We start from the raw sequence: 17,712 nt of genomic DNA on the forward strand, positions 1-17,712 counted from the left end.
GGTCCGACGCCACGTGTGCACGCTAAGCAAAATATAATGCCACATCAGAGCATTATACGTCTACTACGGATGAGATTATATTGTACTTGCACGCTTGTGCCAAGTTCTAGAACTAGTTTGGTGTATTTTTCAAGTTCGGCCACTAAAGTCGACATCGGTGGCAAGTTTAACCACCATCGGTGATATTACCTCATGTTTGATTTTCTGGAATGTGGTTTTCAATCACGATGCCGCAAACGCCAAAATCAATAATTAAGGGGTATATTTTGTAAAGGTCATTCTCATCTTCTGAGATGGTAACAAGTGACGCATTGCATGTACGATACTTGCCGAGAGTTTTAGTAAGATTTTTTCTCACGTATGGAGACATGGGGTGTGTTTGCTTGTGTTTTTTCTTCATAGATTGGGTTTTTAACGTTTTGTCTATTGAACAGTGTGTCCTAATCACGAACCATTTTCATCGTTGCATTTATAGCGTCAAGTTTTTCGAAACTAGACCCATATTGATAGGTTTCGACAAACTTTTTTCTAAGATGAAATATGTGGTCCAAAATTGTACTACCTGTACTAGCCCCTGCATCAAAAACTATTAACTGTGCTTCACTTTTGTGGAAGCACAATTGTGCATTTCACGCTAGAAGCATATCTATACTTCAGAACCATGACTGAGCTTCCATGGAAGCACAACCGTGCTTCACTCTTTGGGGAAGCACAACTGTGTTTCTCCCTTCACTTTTGAGGAAACACAGAAGCACAACCGTGCTTTTCACATGAGAAGCACATGTGTGCTTCACACGCAAACACACGCTCCTGGCAGACGTAAACCAGAAAAACCCTAGGAATCCATAGAAATCCAAAAAAACAAGAAACCCTAGAAAAACCTTCTCCATCGCCAGCGCTGTCATCTCTGGCTTCAACCTCGGCTTCTTGGTACATATGTTCCTCTTGCAAGTCTCAGCTGCCTATCGACCTCTGTTTTCTATGTGCCAAAAGCCGAAAAGTACGTCATCATTGACTCATACGACGAAAAACATCCATTGACTTTACAATCTTGATGAACCACAGCTTGGCATGGCGAGTGCGCTGGAGACACCTTTCCGGCGGGTGTTGCAGCGCGGGTGCTCGTGTGTTGCCTTGGCTGTGCAGACGACGAGGTGACTCATTCGGGGGCGTCCGCCATGCGCGTGTGGTCTTGCTTCCAGCCGGATTTGTTTCGGGCATCATGTGCAACCTTCCTTGGCCGGCCATGGCTATTGGATCTGATTGGTGGGGCTCGAGTCCCCAGCGAAAGCTTTGCCTGACTACGTCGGTGCCGGTGATAGCGACACTGGTGTGTGCCGGTTCCCTCTTTGGAGGTGTCATCGTGGGTGACGCCGTTCATCATGGGCTCTGGGTGAAAACCATTGGTCTGGCTGGTTACAGACCGAGCGGTGGCGGCATGGTGGCGTCGTGTCCTCCTTGGAGGCTCCGTCTCGTGAGCAAGGTCCAATGCTGCTGGTTGCTGGGGTGAGTGTTTGTGTATGACAGCTTCTTCTCGGCATGTGTCGGGCCCTTGCCTCGACGGTGGTGCTCTCCTGCGGAGCTGGGTTAGGTGTGATGGTTGTGCCCGAAGACCTTCCTTTGGTGTCCTGGCCCTAGCCTCCATCCACGTTCTAGGGTGGTGAGCATTCATCGTCCGGCAGTGCGGCGCCTCTCGAGCCAGGGCGAGGAGCTGGGGGCTCCTTTTGGCGATTAAACAGGATGACGCTGGTCTGCTGGGCGCCCAGGCGATGGCATTGGCATAGCCCCTTCTATCAGCTAATCTCCTTCTCGGGTCGACTGCATTCGCAACATTGGCCCTTTGGACATGCCCGAGGGCTCTGATGTCTCACTTTCTTACTTTTGAGCTACGTTGTTGCTCCTGGGCATCCATGTATCTTGCCGGAGCTCTTTCTTTTGCTTTGTGTTGTTCTGTTGGTGTAAGGGCTTCATTAATTTAAAGCCGGGCGCCAGTCTCTTTTCTAAAAAAAAGTGCGCTACGCTGTGCGGCCAGGCGTACGGCGTGAAGCAGCACGCAATGCTCGGCGTGTACATGCAGCGCTCGTGGCTTGTCCTCTTGGCTTTCGTGTCGCTCCTTTCCCCGACCTACATCTTCAGCGGGCAACTGCTCGGCGCGCTCGGGCAGCCGGCCGATCTGGCCCGCAAGGCCGGCGCGGTCAGCGCGTGCTTGCTCCCGCTGCACTTCATGTACGCCATCCTCCTGCCGCTTAACAAGTTCCTCCAGTGCCAGAGGAAGAACGCGGTCACCGCAGTGACCACGGCCGTGGCGTTCCCGGTGCACGCCGCCGTAACCTGGCTGCTGGTTAGCTACTTCGGGCTCGGGGTCATCGGCGCCGCCATCGCCCTCAACTTCTCGTGGGCGCTCGTCGTGGCGCTGCAGCTCGCGTACGCCGTCGGCGGCGGCTGCCCGGAGACGTGGGGTGGGTTCTCGTCGTTGGCGTTCGTGGACATCTGGGGGTTCGTCAAGTTGTCCTCGGCGTCCGGAGTCATGTTGTGGTATTTATTTGTTTTATTTATCATCACGGTGCTTTCAACTTCTGATAGGTAACTATAATATCAGGGAGACACACCAACTTTACATACTTTTCTATTGCCTTCTCTTGCTTATGTATGGATGCAGCTTGGAGAGTTGGTACTACAGGGTTTTGATCTTCGTCACTGGGTACATTAAGAACGCTGAGCTTGCCGTGGGTGCCTTGTCTATCTGGTAGAAATATCTTAGCTCCATTTTACATTGGCTAGACACAATTATTGAGATGACTTCTAATATTTTTTGCCATGAACAGTTTGAACGGATTGGAGATGATGATTCCGTTGGGGTTCTTAGCAGGCACCGGGTAAGCAAAGTACACCAGACATTGACACTCCACCACTCTTTGCCTCGTTCCGAAACATCGTATTGAATCCCGACACCCTCCCCTGGTTTTGCTTTGCAACTTGCAAGGGTGTGGGTCGCCAACGAGCTCGGCGCGGGCAACGGACACCGGGCGAGGTTCGCCACGATGGTGTCGACGACGACCTCCTTTCTGATCAGCATCTTCTTCTGCTTGCTGGCTTTGGGTCTCCACGGTCGGCTCGCCCTCATCTTCTCGTCAAGCAAGGCCGTGGACGACATGTCCGTCCTGCTGGCCCTCACCATCCTCCTCAACGGAGTCCAACCCGTTCTTTCAGGTACGAACAGTTAGCTCGAGCCACATATGCAGAAAATAGGAAATAAGCTTGCTGTTGCATCTGTGATCTGCAGGAGTTGCAGTTGGGTCAGGTTGGCAGGCGCTGGTTGCGTATGTGAACATTGGGAGCTACTACCTCATCGGTGTCCCGCTCGGCGCTCTTCTGGGATGGACCTTCCATCTCGGAGTACATGTATGCTCTTCGTTTATTCCCTTTTCTTGCGAGAAATGGTTGTTCTCTTATCCTAGATCAATATTGTATGGCAATTAGTACTGATACTGAAACAACATTGAACTGTTAATTAGCGTCGGTGCAATTAGTAAATTTTCACTTGCGCAGGGAATTTGGGCGGGAATGATCGGTGGCACGACGGTTCAGACGCTGATCCTCGCGTACATGACCATACGATGCGACTGGGATCAAGAGGTTTGGTTGTTCGCCCTTCATATCTGCCTAATTTTCTTTAGCGGAAGCCAACATTATTGGAGCAGTACGGTGCTTGTTCACCATTTTCTTTGGGTGGTCAAATGTGCTACTCTCTGTTTATTTTTGGACACACGTGTGGCATATTAGACATCCGCCCACACATCGTGTGTGGCATGAGTAGGAGGCAGCCCATCACCCCGGGCATAAAAACCGAAGACCGAAAAACGAACCCGAAAAGACCGAGACCGAACCCGAAAAGACCGAACTAAAAAAGACCGAATAAACTTTGGTCTGCAAAACTACATGACCGAATTTAATACGGTCAAATCGGTCCTCTACCCTGCAGGACCGAAAAGATCATATAGACCGATCTATTTTAAAAGCCCACACGCACAACAATGTTTACCTAAGGCCCAACTGGCTAGCCCAATCCTCACGAGCGAGACACTACCTCACCTCCTCACGACGAGCGACACAGAGGCACGAACCGCAGCCTCACTCTCGTTCCTCCCCCTTCTCTGCCAATGACCAACCCTCGCCGCCGCTAAGAGACCAGGCCCCGTGACGACCGCCTCCCCAAGGAGCGCTCCGATCCGCGGCCGTGACCGGTGAGATCCGCGCCGATCCGTTGCCGTGACCGGTGACGACCGCCCGGCAACCCAACCTCCCGTACATCGCTCCACAGCCTGCGAATCGCCATCCGCCAGTGGTGCTTCAGATCCCATCCCCTTCCACGCTGCTGCACTGGCGTCAATCCGTCGCCACCGTCTCTTCCAAACTGGCCGCCGCCTACTCTCCTTTTCCGGTGCTTTACCTCACAACTGAAGCTTGAAGATGAGCAAGTGACTCTTATGTATGTGCATGAGTGCATCAGATGGGCCAATAATGCCTAAGTGCAGAGCCTTGTGTCATGCCCAGATTATTGAATGTGTGTGCGTACCTATGTTAACGCATACTTATGTTCCCGCGGGCGTGTGGGCGCAGCTACTTCGTGCCACACGCGCAACAAGTACTACTCATCTCCATCCCGTGCGTGTGGCACGAAGCAAAAATGCCCACACGTCCTGGTGCAACTACGAGAGGTACCCGCGGGATGACAATTTAGTTGCCATCCGGGATGGCAGGTGTAGTTATCCGGGATGACAAATGTAGTTGTAAAAGCATGACAACTCTATCTGTTTCGTTTAACTATAGTTGTCATGTCTAATTTATGGTAGTTGCCACGTGTAATCAAACCATAGTTGCCGTGTGTGATTAACTACTTACCACATATGGTCAAACAGTAGTTGCCATGTGTGTTTACCTAGTTGTCACGTGTGGTCCAACCATAGTTGCCATGTATGGTTAATCACAGTTGCCATGTGTGTTTATCTGGTTGCCACATACGCGCAACTGCAGTCGCCGTCTAGCAACGAATCATACTTGCCATGTGTGTTTATCTAGTTGCCACGTACGTGTAACTGCATTTGCCATTCAATAACATACGAGTGTTGTGTGGGCGAAAAGCAGTTCGCCCATACGCGCGTGGACTAGATGGTGGTTGTGTGGGCAGAAACTAATTCGCCCACACAACGCAGTTGGCAAACCGAGTGCTGTGGGTGTGTGGGTGAACTCTCCCACGCCCCCACGCCAGCCCCGTCCTACGTGGCATAACAAATCTAGCAAAACATGCCAAGATTCGTGCAAACACAAACAAACGTTGATCCACGCGTGTGGGCGAGATGCAAACGCCCACACGTGTGGGAGTTAGTATTTTCGTTATTTTTATAAGACATTTAGACAGCTGAGGGAGTAAAATCGTGATGCTTTTGCAGGCCTTAAAAGCAAGTAACCGTATGGGGCTGATGGGAAGCTCCGAGTGATCAATCCGAAGCCTGTAGTCATGCGTCGGACAAGTGAAGATAGTGTAGTTACAAGTGATTATTTTCTTTTGAGCGAACTATGTTTTTTTTTTCATTCTTTTGTTACAGTTTATTAAAGGTCCCATTTCCATTGAGCTGGTCACACTCGGCCCGGTCCAGCCGAGCAAAATATCTAAGCCAACCATGGGCTATTAGGCAGGTCCAATTCGTCAGGTCCAGGCACGCTCCTAGAAGCTTAGATCATCTCCAACAGCAACGGCAAATATTGTGCGCGCGGGGGAAAAGTTAGTTTTAGCACATGCGGAGCGGGTTCACGCGCTCCAGCGGGTGCGAGAAATTCCGGCGAGCGGCAAAAGATCACACGCGCGTGGGAAAAGGCGGTCCGTTGCGCGCTAGATTTGGCGCGTGTTAGACATACTAAGGTTGGAACAATGCTTGATACCCTAAACGGGTACGGCTGTCATGTATATATAGGAGGGAACGTACAGGTACATGTTCTGTATTACAACATGTATATCTATTATATACTTAGTCTAACACCTCTCTCAATCTTAACTATGTCCTGAAACACTCAGAAGTTAAGGTTGCGTCGGCATCCTTCAAGGAGGACGTAGGGGTTCCCGAACTGTGCGTCTAAGGGTCGATGGTACAGGAGACAGGGGACACGATGTTTACCCAGGTTCGGGCCCTCTCTATGGAGGTAATACCCTACTTCCTGCTTGATTGATCTTGATGAATATGAGTATTACAAGAGTTGATCTACTACGAGATCGTAATGGCTAAAACCCTAGAAGTCTAGCCTGTATGATTATGATTGCCTCTACGGACTAAGCCCTCCGGTTTTGACACCGACATTGGTGCTTTCATTGAGAGTTCCACTGTGCCATCGTCAAAAGATTCGATGGCCCCTTCAGTCGTCGATGATGACACTGTCCAGGGAGAAACCTTTCTCCCCGGACAGATCTTCGTGTTCGGCGGCTTCGTACTGCGGGCCAACTCGCTTGGCCATCGGGAGCAGATCGACAGCTACGCCCCTGGCCATCAGGTCAGATTCGGAAGCTAGAACTACGTCGCAGATATCCGTGGAGACTTGATCTTTGATGGATTTGAGACTGGCGATCGCTCCCCCTCTCTCCGATGAACATGACTTAAATCTGTCATCGGATCACATCCAGGAGATGGATCCTGTTGCTGCAACGGCCTCAGGACCGAAGCAGATCCTGCCCTCCGAAGCCACAAAGTCCGCGGCGTTGGAGCCGCACGCAGACTCGACATCCTAAAATGCTTGCGTCAATGGAACTCCGGACTCATCTCCGGATACACGTTCCGGACTAGGCACGCCTGCGGACACCGAGCTGGACCGGTTAGCGATTTTTGAATTTAGCGCCGCAGACATCTTCCAGCATTCTCCTTTGGGTGACGTACTAAATTCTTTGAAGAACTTGTCCTTGGAAGAAAACACATAGCCGAACTATGTTCGGTTCAAGCTAGAGGCGGACGACGAGGAATTTTGCTTCCCACCCGCCACCCACTTCATAGCCACCGTCGATGACCTAACCGACGTGCTTGACTATGGTTCCGAAGACATCGGCGATATGGACGACGATGCCGATAAGGAGCAAGGCCAAGACCCGCCATTTACTGGACGCTGGACGGCCACCTCTTCTTACGACGTGTACATGGTTGATACACCTAAAGGATCTGGCAACGATAAAGAAGAGCCAGACGCGAATAAACCCTCTAAGACGCAGTCCAAGCGTCGGCGCCCCAAACACCGTTCTAAGCCGTGTCGCTCAAAAGATAGCAACACTGGCACCGGAGAAAATAGTACTCCAGGCGACGCCGAAAACAACGAAGACCCTGTCGGAGCTACATCCGAACAGGAAGAAAAAGACAATGGGCAAGATAACCCCGATGAACAGGCTGTAGAAGATGACTCGGAGGACGATAGTTACCATCCACCCTCCAAGGAGGAGACAACCCTCGGCAACGACGATTTCATCGTGCCTGAGGATCCTCTGGAGCAGGAGCGCTTTAAGCTTCAGCTCATAGCCACTTCAAGGAGCCTGAAAAAGAAACAGCAGCAACTTCAAGCCGAACAAGATCTGCTCGTTGACAGATGGACTGACGTCCTAACAGCCGAAGAATACGGCCTCAAGCGCCCAGCCAAGAGCTACCCGACACGCAGACTGCTACCTCAATTCGATGAGGAGGCACCGGAGCACACATCTCCCTTGCGTAATGCGGAACGACCACCACGTGGGCGAGACAGGGCGGCCGACCGGCCACCCCACGGTCGAGATAAAGCGGCAACTCCAGCCGAACAGCAGCCTGCACCACCGCCCCGCAAAAATAAAGACGAAAGAGTTTGGGGTCATACGTACGACCTCCGGCAGACCCTGGACAGTAGAGCATGACATACAAGATCGATCTACGGATCGCGAGGACGTGCCTCGAGGCACGACGACGGCCACCTATTCGGACGTGACAAACCTAACCACGCCCGGGGCGAATGCCGCAGACAGACTTCATCAGAGCTGCGCCGCGATGCGGCCCGCTATAGAGGCGCCGCACACCCTCTCTGCTTCATAGACGAGGTGCTGGATCACGAATTCCCCGAGGGGTTGAAGCCTGTTAACATTGAATCATACGACGGCACAACTGATCCGGCAGTATGGATCGAGGATTTTATTCTCCATATCCATATGGCTCGAGGAGATGACCTCCACGCCATCAAATACCTCCCATTAAAACTCAAAGGACCAGCTCGACACTGGTTAAATAGCCTGCCTGAGAATCCATTGACAGCTGGGAGGACTTGGAAGAGGCTTTCCTCGATAACTTCCAAGAAACTTATGTCCGGCCACCGGATGCCGATGACTTAAGCCACATAGTTCAACAACCTGGAGAATCAGCCAGAAAATTCTGGACTAGGTTCCTAACCAAAAAGAACCAGATCGTTGACTGTCCAGATGCCGAGGCCTTAGCAGCCTTCAAACACAGCATCCGTGACGAATGGCTAGCACGGCACTTCGGCCAAGAAAAACCGAAGTCCATGGCAGCCCTCACGGCACTCATGACCTGCTTTTGCGTGGGAGAGGACAGTTGGCTGGCTCATAGTAACAACACAACCAGCGAGACAGGCCCCTCCGAGGCCAAGAATAAAACTGGCAAGCTCCGGCGCAATAGACACAAACGCCGAAGCAATGACAACAACACCGATAACACCATAGTCAACGCCGGATTCACTGGCTCCAAGTCCGGCCAACGGAAGAAGCCCTACAAAAGAAACAATGAAGGACCTTCCAGCCTGGACCGCATACTCGACCGTCCATGCCAGATACACGACACCCCGGACAAGCAAGCCAATCACACCAACAGGGATTGTTGGGTTTTCAAGCAGGCTGGCAAGTTAAATGCCGAAAACAAAGAAAAGGGGTCACACAGTGAGGATGAGGACGAAGAGCCCCGGCCGCCGAACACTGGGGGGCAGAAGAAATTTCCCCGTCAAGTCAAAACGGTGAACATGATATACGCTACACACATCCCCAAAAGGGAGCGTAAGCGAGTGCTTAGGGACGTCTACGCGGTAGAGCCAGTCGCCCCAAAATTCAATCCGTGGGCGTCGTTTCCGATCACCTTCGATCGTCGAGACCACCCAACTAGTATCTGCCATGGCGGTTCAGCCACACTAGTCCTTGACCTCATTATTGACGGGTTTCACCTAACACGAGTCCTGATGAATGGTGGTAGCAGCCTCAACCTGCTCTATCAAGACATAGTGCGGAAGATGGGCATTGACCCATCAGGAATCAAACCAACAAAGACTACCTTCAAAGGAGTAATACCAGGCGTAGAGGCCCGCTGTACGGGCTCAATCACACTGGAAGTGGTCTTCGGTTCTCCGGACAACTTCCGAAGCGAGGAGTTAATCTTCGACATCGTCCCCTTCCGCAGCGGCTACCATGCACTGCTCGGACGAACATCGTTTGCTAGATTCAACGCAGTACCACACTACGCTTATCTCAAGCTCAAGATGCCCGGTCCACGCGGCGTCATAACAGTCAATGGCAAGACGGAACGCTCCCTCCGAACAGAGGAGCACACCGCCGCCCTAGCAGCAGAGGTACAGAGCGGCCTTCTCAAGCAGCAGCATAGAGCGGCTGTCGAGCCCCTGGACATCATCAAGAGATTCCAGACTACACTGCAGCAGGACAGCGCGGCTCGTCAAGAGCCCGGTTAGCAATTCGGCCTCCGTCCCAGTCCCGACGAAGTAGCGGCATCCGCACCACGCGTACATAATTATGCACTCAAAATCCCATGGACATCGACGGAGGCAGAAGCTAACCCGGGATATATAGCTCGGCTAGACCGATCCCGGACACTCACACTTTTCACCCTTTTCTTTTTGTTCCAGGTTCCTTTTCCCATGGGCCTGCCAACCAGTCCCTTTGAAGGATCGGCATACAAAGGATGCAAGCAGCTTAGGTGCATAGAGTAACCTCTATACGTCTTCTTGAAGGTATTTATATTTATTTCTCAGGACCCGCACTCTGCGCCCTCTTGATTTCGGCATGTTAAATAGCCCGGAGGCTTATTGCACTATTTGTACAAGATACGCCTGGACGTATCCACCCAGTTATAATGAAAATGGCTTGCGACCCAGTTTCTGTGGTTTTCGCCTCTTACTTCATTTTATTTCGATCTGCTTATCAGCTGCATCGGTACTCTTTTGTACATTTCATATTCACCAGGGGCTACTTATCACCCCATAATACGGCAGCAAAGTCCGAACACTTCTTATATATAAGTTCGGCACCCCGAATTTAGCATTATATGCATTGGCTCCGAATCATGTCTTTGGTCAATAGTTGGGTTGCCCGGCTCCTGTGCTTGCTACCCTACGTTCTGCTTTATCGGCTAGGGCAGTAAAGGGAGAACTACTGCGATTGTGCCCTGGCCTTGACCGGATGAGCACCTCGGTAGAGAAAGCCGAAAACTGACTGTCATGATACGGCGAGAGCCGGTCAGCTGTTCAAGGGTCACAAAATCGTTGGAGATTTTTTCCGCGTCATGCGAAGGATCGGCACTTCCCGATTAGATGCTGACAGCACCCTGGCTTGGACCAGGGGCTGGACACCTACTTAATTATAAATCTCCTATGGCTAAGTGAGGGCGTTCAAGCCGTACAGTCTGATTGCTTTGTTCGTTGCTCTAAACAACTCCTCCAAAGGACCATATAATTGGATCAAGATTGTTTAGAATCCATCCCGAACACCTCCATACTACCTGCAGAAGCCGACGACTAGCCAACCCTCAGATTACAAATAACACGGCCGCACAGGAGGAAATAATTAAAGCATAATAAAATTATTTTACAAAAACTGGCTTTTGTTCCCATAATACAAGGCAAAGGCAACATTTATTCAAATACAATGTCCTGCGAACATTGCGCCGCCACAAGTCAAGACCCCTCTATGACATCCGCGAAACATCGCTCGGGTGTGCGGTGCTCCTTGCCCTCCGGCGGCCCGCTGGCAACTTCAACAACGTTCATCTTCTGCCACCACATCTTGCAGCGAGCGAAGGCTATACGGGCACCTTCAATACAGGCGGAGCGCTTGATGACGTCCAGCCGCGGACAGGCCTCCACCAGACGCCTCGCGAGTCCGAAGTAGCTGCCGGGCATAGCTTCGGCTGGCCATAGCCGGATTGTCAAATCCTTCATGGCTAGTTCGGCCACCCTGTGCAGCTCCACCAGCTGCTTCAGCTGATCAGTGAAGGACACGGGATGCTCTGGCATCGCGTACTGCGACCAGAATAGCTTCTCTGTAGAACCTCCTCCTTCGGCTCGGTAGAACTCTGCAGCGTCTGATACGCTGCGTGGTAGATTCGCAAAAGCCCCTGGGGAACTCCGAACCCGGGTTAGTAAAAGGTATTGCTTCTCCGCATACTCGCTTTGCATCTTAAATGCCTTACCCGCCGTGATCTTCTTGGCCTCTTGAATCTCCTGGAGGGCGGCCTGGGCCTCATTCCGTGTGGTCTCCGCGCTCTGACGAGCCTTGGTGAGCTCGGCCTCTTGAGCCGACGCATCATTTTCCAAGGTCTCACATTTTTTCACCGCACCCTGGAGCTCCTGCTGGATTTCCTTGACCCAGGCCGCGAGCTTCTTACGAGCGGCTTGCTGCTGGACAGCTTTCTCCTCGGCCTCGCCTAGGGCCTGCCTCAGGGCCTCGACCTCGGTCGCGGCTCCTACACACATTACGACACTACAGTCAATATACATCGCCTACGCTTTTCGAACATACAGCAAGTCGTTATTCACCTTGCTTCTCCTGGAGCCGAACCCTAACCTCGCCGAGCTCGTTCTCGGTCCGCTTCAGCCTCTGCCTCAATTCAGAGACTTCGGCAACATGCACGGTTGCGGCCAACAGCGACGCCTGCTTATTCATACATGCTATGTTAGTCTCCTGCAATAGATCCTCTGTCCGGTTCTTCTTGCCGGACAGTGTCTCAGGGGCTACTGACTACAGGGGGTCTTTTTTCTCTTTCTATGTCACTTACCTCGAAACCTGTCAACAGGTTGCTGCAGGCCTCGTTCAGTCCACTCTTGGCGGACTGAACCTTGTCAATCACCGCTCCCATAAGGACACGGTGCTCGTCCATAACGGATGCGCCTCGCAGCGCCTCCATCAGGTTGTCCGGCGCCCCTGGATGGACAGGGACCACCGGCGGAAGCGGCGCACCCCCTCCTTCAAAGGGGGCTGCTCGCCCGACTCCGGAGCCATATGGGTCTCCGGAATCGTATTCGGCTGAGGGCCAAACTGGATGCGACCCTCTTCGCCAGTTTCCATGGGGATCGTCTCCTCCATCTATCCGGTAGTGGAGGCTTCGCCTCGTGGCCCCTCCTCGACAGTGTCCTGGGCTCCTCCCTGGTTTGGATCAGCCCTCCGGGACAGCACTTCGGTGTCATCCCTAGCCCCGGGGGAGTAAGCAGGCGGTGGCGACTGGCTCGCCATCTCCGACGGAGCCAACGAGCCTCCAAACGAGGATCGCTGGGTTAGGTCGCGGGCCGGACTGCAATAGTACAGTTAACTACATCAAGATAATGGAGAGAAAGGGCTGGATGTGCGCACGAGCGAGCCCTGTCACTTACGATGCGGCCTGGGGCTTAGTGCGGGGGCGCCGTTCCGGACTACTGTCAACGTCCCACGCGGTGTTGACCGCGGGGGCGCCCTTCCCCTTTTTGGGCGCTTTCGCCTCCGGATGTGCCGAGGCCGCCCTCTTCTTCTTCTTCTTCTCCTCGGGAGGAGGGTTGTTTTCCTCCTCCTCCTCCCACTCTTGGCCCCCTTGGCCTTCTTCTTGGCCTTCTTCTCCAGCGCCTTATATGGCGCCGGCACCAGCATCTCCGCTAGGCGTGGGATGACCGGTTCTTCGGGCAGCGGAGCCGGACACTGGATCCGCTTCGCCCTCTCCATCCAGTCCTAAAGTAACCATAATAAAAGCTCAGACGTCACCCTCGAAATGATGAGGTTGGGGATACGTCAGAAACAACATACCTTGCTGGCGGGGTGTGTACAATCGTGGCCACGGTCTGAATCTGTGGCCGGTGGCTTCTCGTTGCCCTTAAAAAGCAACTTCCAGGCGCCTTCGTGAGTAGTCTCAAAGAGCCTTACCAAGGTCTGGTGCTTCTCCGAATTGAACTCCCACAAAGGGCGGCTTCGGCACTGGCACGGAAGAATTCGGCGGACCAGCATCACCTGGATGACGTCAACGAGCTTGACGTTCTTGGTCACCATGCTTTGAACGCGCGTCTGCAGCGCTATCAGCTCGTCAGGTGAACACCAGTCCGGACTCTTCTCGACCCAGGAGGTGAGTCGCATGGGAGCACCGAAGCGGAATTTGGCAGTCGCGACCTAGGTGGTGCCGCGAGGTTCTGTGATGTAGAACCACTGCTTCTGCCACTCCTTTACTGTCTCCACAAAAGTGCCTTTGGGCCAGGAGACATTAGATAGCTTGCTCACCATGGCTCCCCCGCACTCCGCGTGCTGGCCGTCCACCACCTTCGGCTTCACGTTGAAGACTTTGAGCCACAGCCCGAAGTGGGGATGGATGCGGAGGAAGGCCTCGCACATGACGATAAACGCCGAGATGTTGAGGAAGGAATTCGGCGACAGATCATGGAAATCTATCCCGTAATAATACATCAGCCCGCGGACGAAAGGGTGGAGTGGAAACCCTAGCCCGCGGAAGAAATGAGGAAGGAATACTACCCTCTCGTCGGGCTCCGACGTTGGGAGATTTGTCCCTCGGCCGGCAAGCGGTGGGCTATTCCCTTCGCCAGATATCCGGCTGCTCGGAGCTCAGTAATGTCCTCCTCCTTGACGGAGGAGACCATCCACTTGCCCTGACCACCGGATCCGGACAAGGTTGCTTGACTGGAAAGGATATGAGAACTTGGGTGCCGGAGCTCGAGATCGGGAAGGCGGAGACAGAGAGAAAGCGTGAGAAGAGGAAGAGGGAATCCGTATCCTCTTATAAAGGCAGCAAACATTCAACGCCTCCTCACTCGCCTTAAGATTCGCCCATTCACAAGGGCTGTGCGAATGGCACGGTTGAGTTACCCATGCCCGCATTGATGAGAATCCCGCAATAAGGGGACACGATCTCTGCTTCGACAAGACGTGCCAATAGCAACCGTGTCTCGAAACGTGGGATGGCAGATGAAAAACGGTTCAAAATTGTGACCGGACAAACGCGATGTCGTCTTGTAAAGAAGCTATCAACAAATTAGATTCGTGCAAATATTATATTCTCTCTGCGGTTATACCAGGTCCGGATACTATTATCGCATCCGAAGACTATCTTGGAGTACAGAGAAAGGGGAACCTGCCTTGCAATGCCGAAGACAATCTGCGCGCCGGACTCCTCGTCATTGAAGCCAGGTTCAGGGGCTATTGAGGGAGTCCTAGACTAAGGGGTCCTCGGGCGTTTGGCCTGTTATCCATGGGCCGGATTGATGGGCTGTGAAGACATGAAGACCAAAGACCATACTCGTGTCCGGATTGGACTCTCCTTGGCGTGGAAGGCAAGCTAGGCGACCGGCTGTGAAGATTCCTTCTTATGTAACCGACTCCATGTAACCCTAGATCTCTCTGGTGTCTATATAAACCGGAGAGCATAGTCCGGACAGGACACATTCATTACCATATTCATAGGCTAGGCTTTTAGGGTTTATCCATTACGATCTCGTGGTAGATCAACTCTTGTAATACTCATATTCATCAAGATCAATCAAGCAGGAAGTAGGGTATTACCTCCATAGAGAGGGCCCGAACCTGGGTAAACATCGTGTCCCCCGTCTCCTGTTACCATCGATCCTAGACGCACAGTTCGGGACCCCCTACCCGAGATCCGCCGGTTTTGACACCGACAAGGGGGGCACCCCATAGACACACAAGTTGATCTTTAACCGTGTGTGGTGCCCCCCTCCATAGTTTTCCACCTCGGTCATATTGTCGTAGTGCTTAGGCGAAGCCCTGCGTCGGTAACTTCATCATCACCGTCACCACGCCGTCGTGCTGACGAAACTCTCCCTCGGCCTCAATGTCGGTGTCAAAACTGGCGGATCTCGGGTAGGGGTTCCCGAACTGTGCGTCTAAGGTCGATGGTAATAGGAGACAGGGGACACGATGTTTACCCAGGTTCGGGCCCTCTCTATGGAGGTAATACCCTACTTCCTGCTTGATTGATCTTGATGAATATGAGTATTACAAGAGTTGATCTACCACGAGATCGTAATGGCTAAAACCCTAGAAGTCTAGCCTGTATGATTATGATTGCCTCTACGGACTAAGCCCTCCGGTTTATATAGACACCGGAGGGGACTAGGGTTGTACAAAGTCGGTTACAGAGAAAGGAATCTTCATATCCGGTCGGCAAGCTTGCCTTCCCCGCCAAGGAGAGTCCCATCCGGACACGGGTGAGAGTCTTCGGTCTTGTGTCTTCACAGCCCATCAGTCTGACCCATGTCCAATAGGCCGGATGCCCGAGGACCCCTTAGTCCAGGACTCCCTCAGTAGCCCCCGAACCAGGCTTTCAATGACAATGTGTCTGGAGCGCAGATTGTCTTCGGCATTGCAAGGCGGGTTCCTCCTCCGATTACTTCAAAGTACCTAACTTAAAGAGCAGTGTTCGGCTTTCCATTTAATGTCGCGCCCATCGGCTTCCACGCCTTCATGACTTCAGCTTCCACATGTCGAGCGAATACGAGAGGTCGGGGTATTTTTGCATATTGCACCCTGATCATGTAAGAAAGGCGTCTATTTAAAGAGATTGGATCTCAGATCCATTCCACACCAAGCGAGGAATCCTTAGAACTCGCTAGGAGAAACCATTCCAACATGGCTAGCGCTCCCAGTTCTTCCTCCCGTCCCCACGGCCCCGAAAAAGGCGATTGGGAGAAATGTTCCGTATCCCACAGTCAGCTAGTGAAGCTGCAGACACAGGGATTTCTTCCCCCCACGGATCTAGTCCCCGTTCGAGCAGGATTGACTTCCTTCAACGGCGGGGCTCAGGCGGAGAATTTCCCCAATCCATCCAAGGGGGAACGAGTGTGCTTCATTCCCTACTTGTTGAGAGGGGTTGGATTTCCAATCCACCCGTTCCTCCGAGGACTTCTGGAGTATTATGGCCTCCAACTGCACAATTTCACACCTGCCTCCATCCTGCACATCGCGGGTTACGTTGCTCTTTGTGAGCTATTCCTGGGTTGTGAGGCCCATTTTCAATTATGGAGGAAACTATTCTGCCTCGTCCCTTGTAACCAAGAGGGATCGATATTTGAAGTGGGCGGAGCCGAGGTATGGCGTATCGCCGGGACCGGATACCTGCCCGGCACGCCGAAGAAGGCATCCGAAGAGTGGCCTTCCGAGTGGTTCTATATTGAGGACATCAACCTTCCTGACCCAGCCCGAATGGGTCTGCCCGAATTTTCAAGTGCTCCCTTGAAGAAACGCCACGGTTGGCGCCCTCGGAGCCTCGAGGAGGAAGACAACGCGGAAGTCCGTCAATTGATGGGCAAGATAAAGACGCTCGCCCAGTCCGAAGTATCAATAATTGAGGTAATGGCGACTTCAATAGCGCGGGGGGTCCAGCCACTCCAATACAGAGGGCTTCCCATGTGGCATTATAATGGGGAAGATGACGCCTCACGCTGCGGTCGAAAGGGTCCGGACACCCCCGCCGCTCTGGCCAAAATATTGGCCGAACTGTACAAAGGGGAGAAAGAGGAGTTCATTCGTCTTAAACGCCGAGATGGATTTTCCATGTATAGCCCTCCTAGCTGGGTGAGTTCTAATCCCACCACTTTACTCAATCCTCTCCCCGAGTCACTTTCAATGGGCTTTAACCCATCAATTTATAACAGGAATGGCGGAAGGTTACGAGGGGATCCATAGCCCCGCCCCACAGCCAGAGGATCACAACCGGGACCTTGACCCCGGATTCGAAGAGGATCCGGACATAGTTGTGGAGCTTGAGGACGGAGTGTTCTACCAGACGAGCTATGACAGCACGGAAGTGGCCATCATCGCCGACTATCCCGGTCTTCTCCCTGCCTCACACGTAAGTAATCAGGAGACATCTCCTCTGAAAGATCTTCCTCATTCTGCCTCACCCACCGCAGTGTCTCGTGCTCCAAAGGGGAGGCGCTCGGCGCGCCATGCTACACCAGAGGCAACTCCAAAGAGAACGGCGCCCATGCCGGGCAAGCCTTCGAAGAGGAAGGCAAACGAACGCACGACCGAGCCTTCATCAAAGAGGTATGGTTTTGTAAATATGCCCCTTGGCAGTCACATCCAACTGTGACATTGTCCGTTTGTGCCTTATCAGGAAGAGCGTTCGCCGGACTATGTCCGGGGGTCCTGCCGGCCATACTCCCAACAGCCAGGTTCCAGACTGTGCCGTAAAGATGGGGGCTGATACGGGAGCGACGCTGGATTGTCCTTTGGCAGAGGATTCAGATGATGTATCCGTCACAAAATCGGAAGTGGAGAGCGCCATGAATCATCGGCGCCGGAGGGCCGCTCTTTGTGACTCCGGCTTTACAAAGAGGCATTCAATGCCTTCAGCTCGGCTGATGCATACATCCGAGCTACTCGAGACGGGCTTACCAGAGCCACAAACCAGCATTTGAAAGATATGCGGGTAAGGT

The 17,712-nt window shown here is 52.7% G+C and overlaps 1 protein-coding gene across 1 annotated transcript; it reads left to right on the top strand.

Annotated features, from left to right (window-relative positions):
• The first annotated feature begins 368 nt into the window (after positions 1 to 368).
• Positions 369 to 5,982, top strand: LOC123120620 (protein DETOXIFICATION 27-like). Its single transcript, XM_044540626.1, has 10 exons — positions 369 to 373; positions 867 to 930; positions 1,066 to 1,104; positions 2,012 to 2,535; positions 2,660 to 2,746; positions 2,826 to 2,876; positions 2,984 to 3,210; positions 3,284 to 3,402; positions 3,550 to 3,636; positions 5,451 to 5,982. Exons 1-10 carry the CDS (start codon positions 369 to 371, stop codon positions 5,496 to 5,498), a joined length of 1,251 nt encoding a protein of 416 aa, XP_044396561.1. The 3' UTR covers positions 5,499 to 5,982.
• The last annotated feature ends 11,730 nt before the right edge of the window (positions 5,983 to 17,712 follow it).

The sequence above is a fragment of the Triticum aestivum genome, chromosome 5D (assembly GCF_018294505.1).
Source record: "Triticum aestivum cultivar Chinese Spring chromosome 5D, IWGSC CS RefSeq v2.1, whole genome shotgun sequence".
NCBI classification, from domain to species: domain Eukaryota; kingdom Viridiplantae; phylum Streptophyta; class Magnoliopsida; order Poales; family Poaceae; genus Triticum; species Triticum aestivum.

Excerpts from the sequence above, each read along its gene's own strand:
- LOC123120620 (XM_044540626.1), top strand. Across the intron at positions 1,105-2,011 it reads TGGAGACACCTTTCCGGCGG|TGCGCTACGCTGTGCGGCCA; the intron begins GTGTTGCAGCGC and ends TCTAAAAAAAAG. Across the intron at positions 3,211-3,283 it reads AGTCCAACCCGTTCTTTCAG|GAGTTGCAGTTGGGTCAGGT; the intron begins GTACGAACAGTT and ends TGTGATCTGCAG.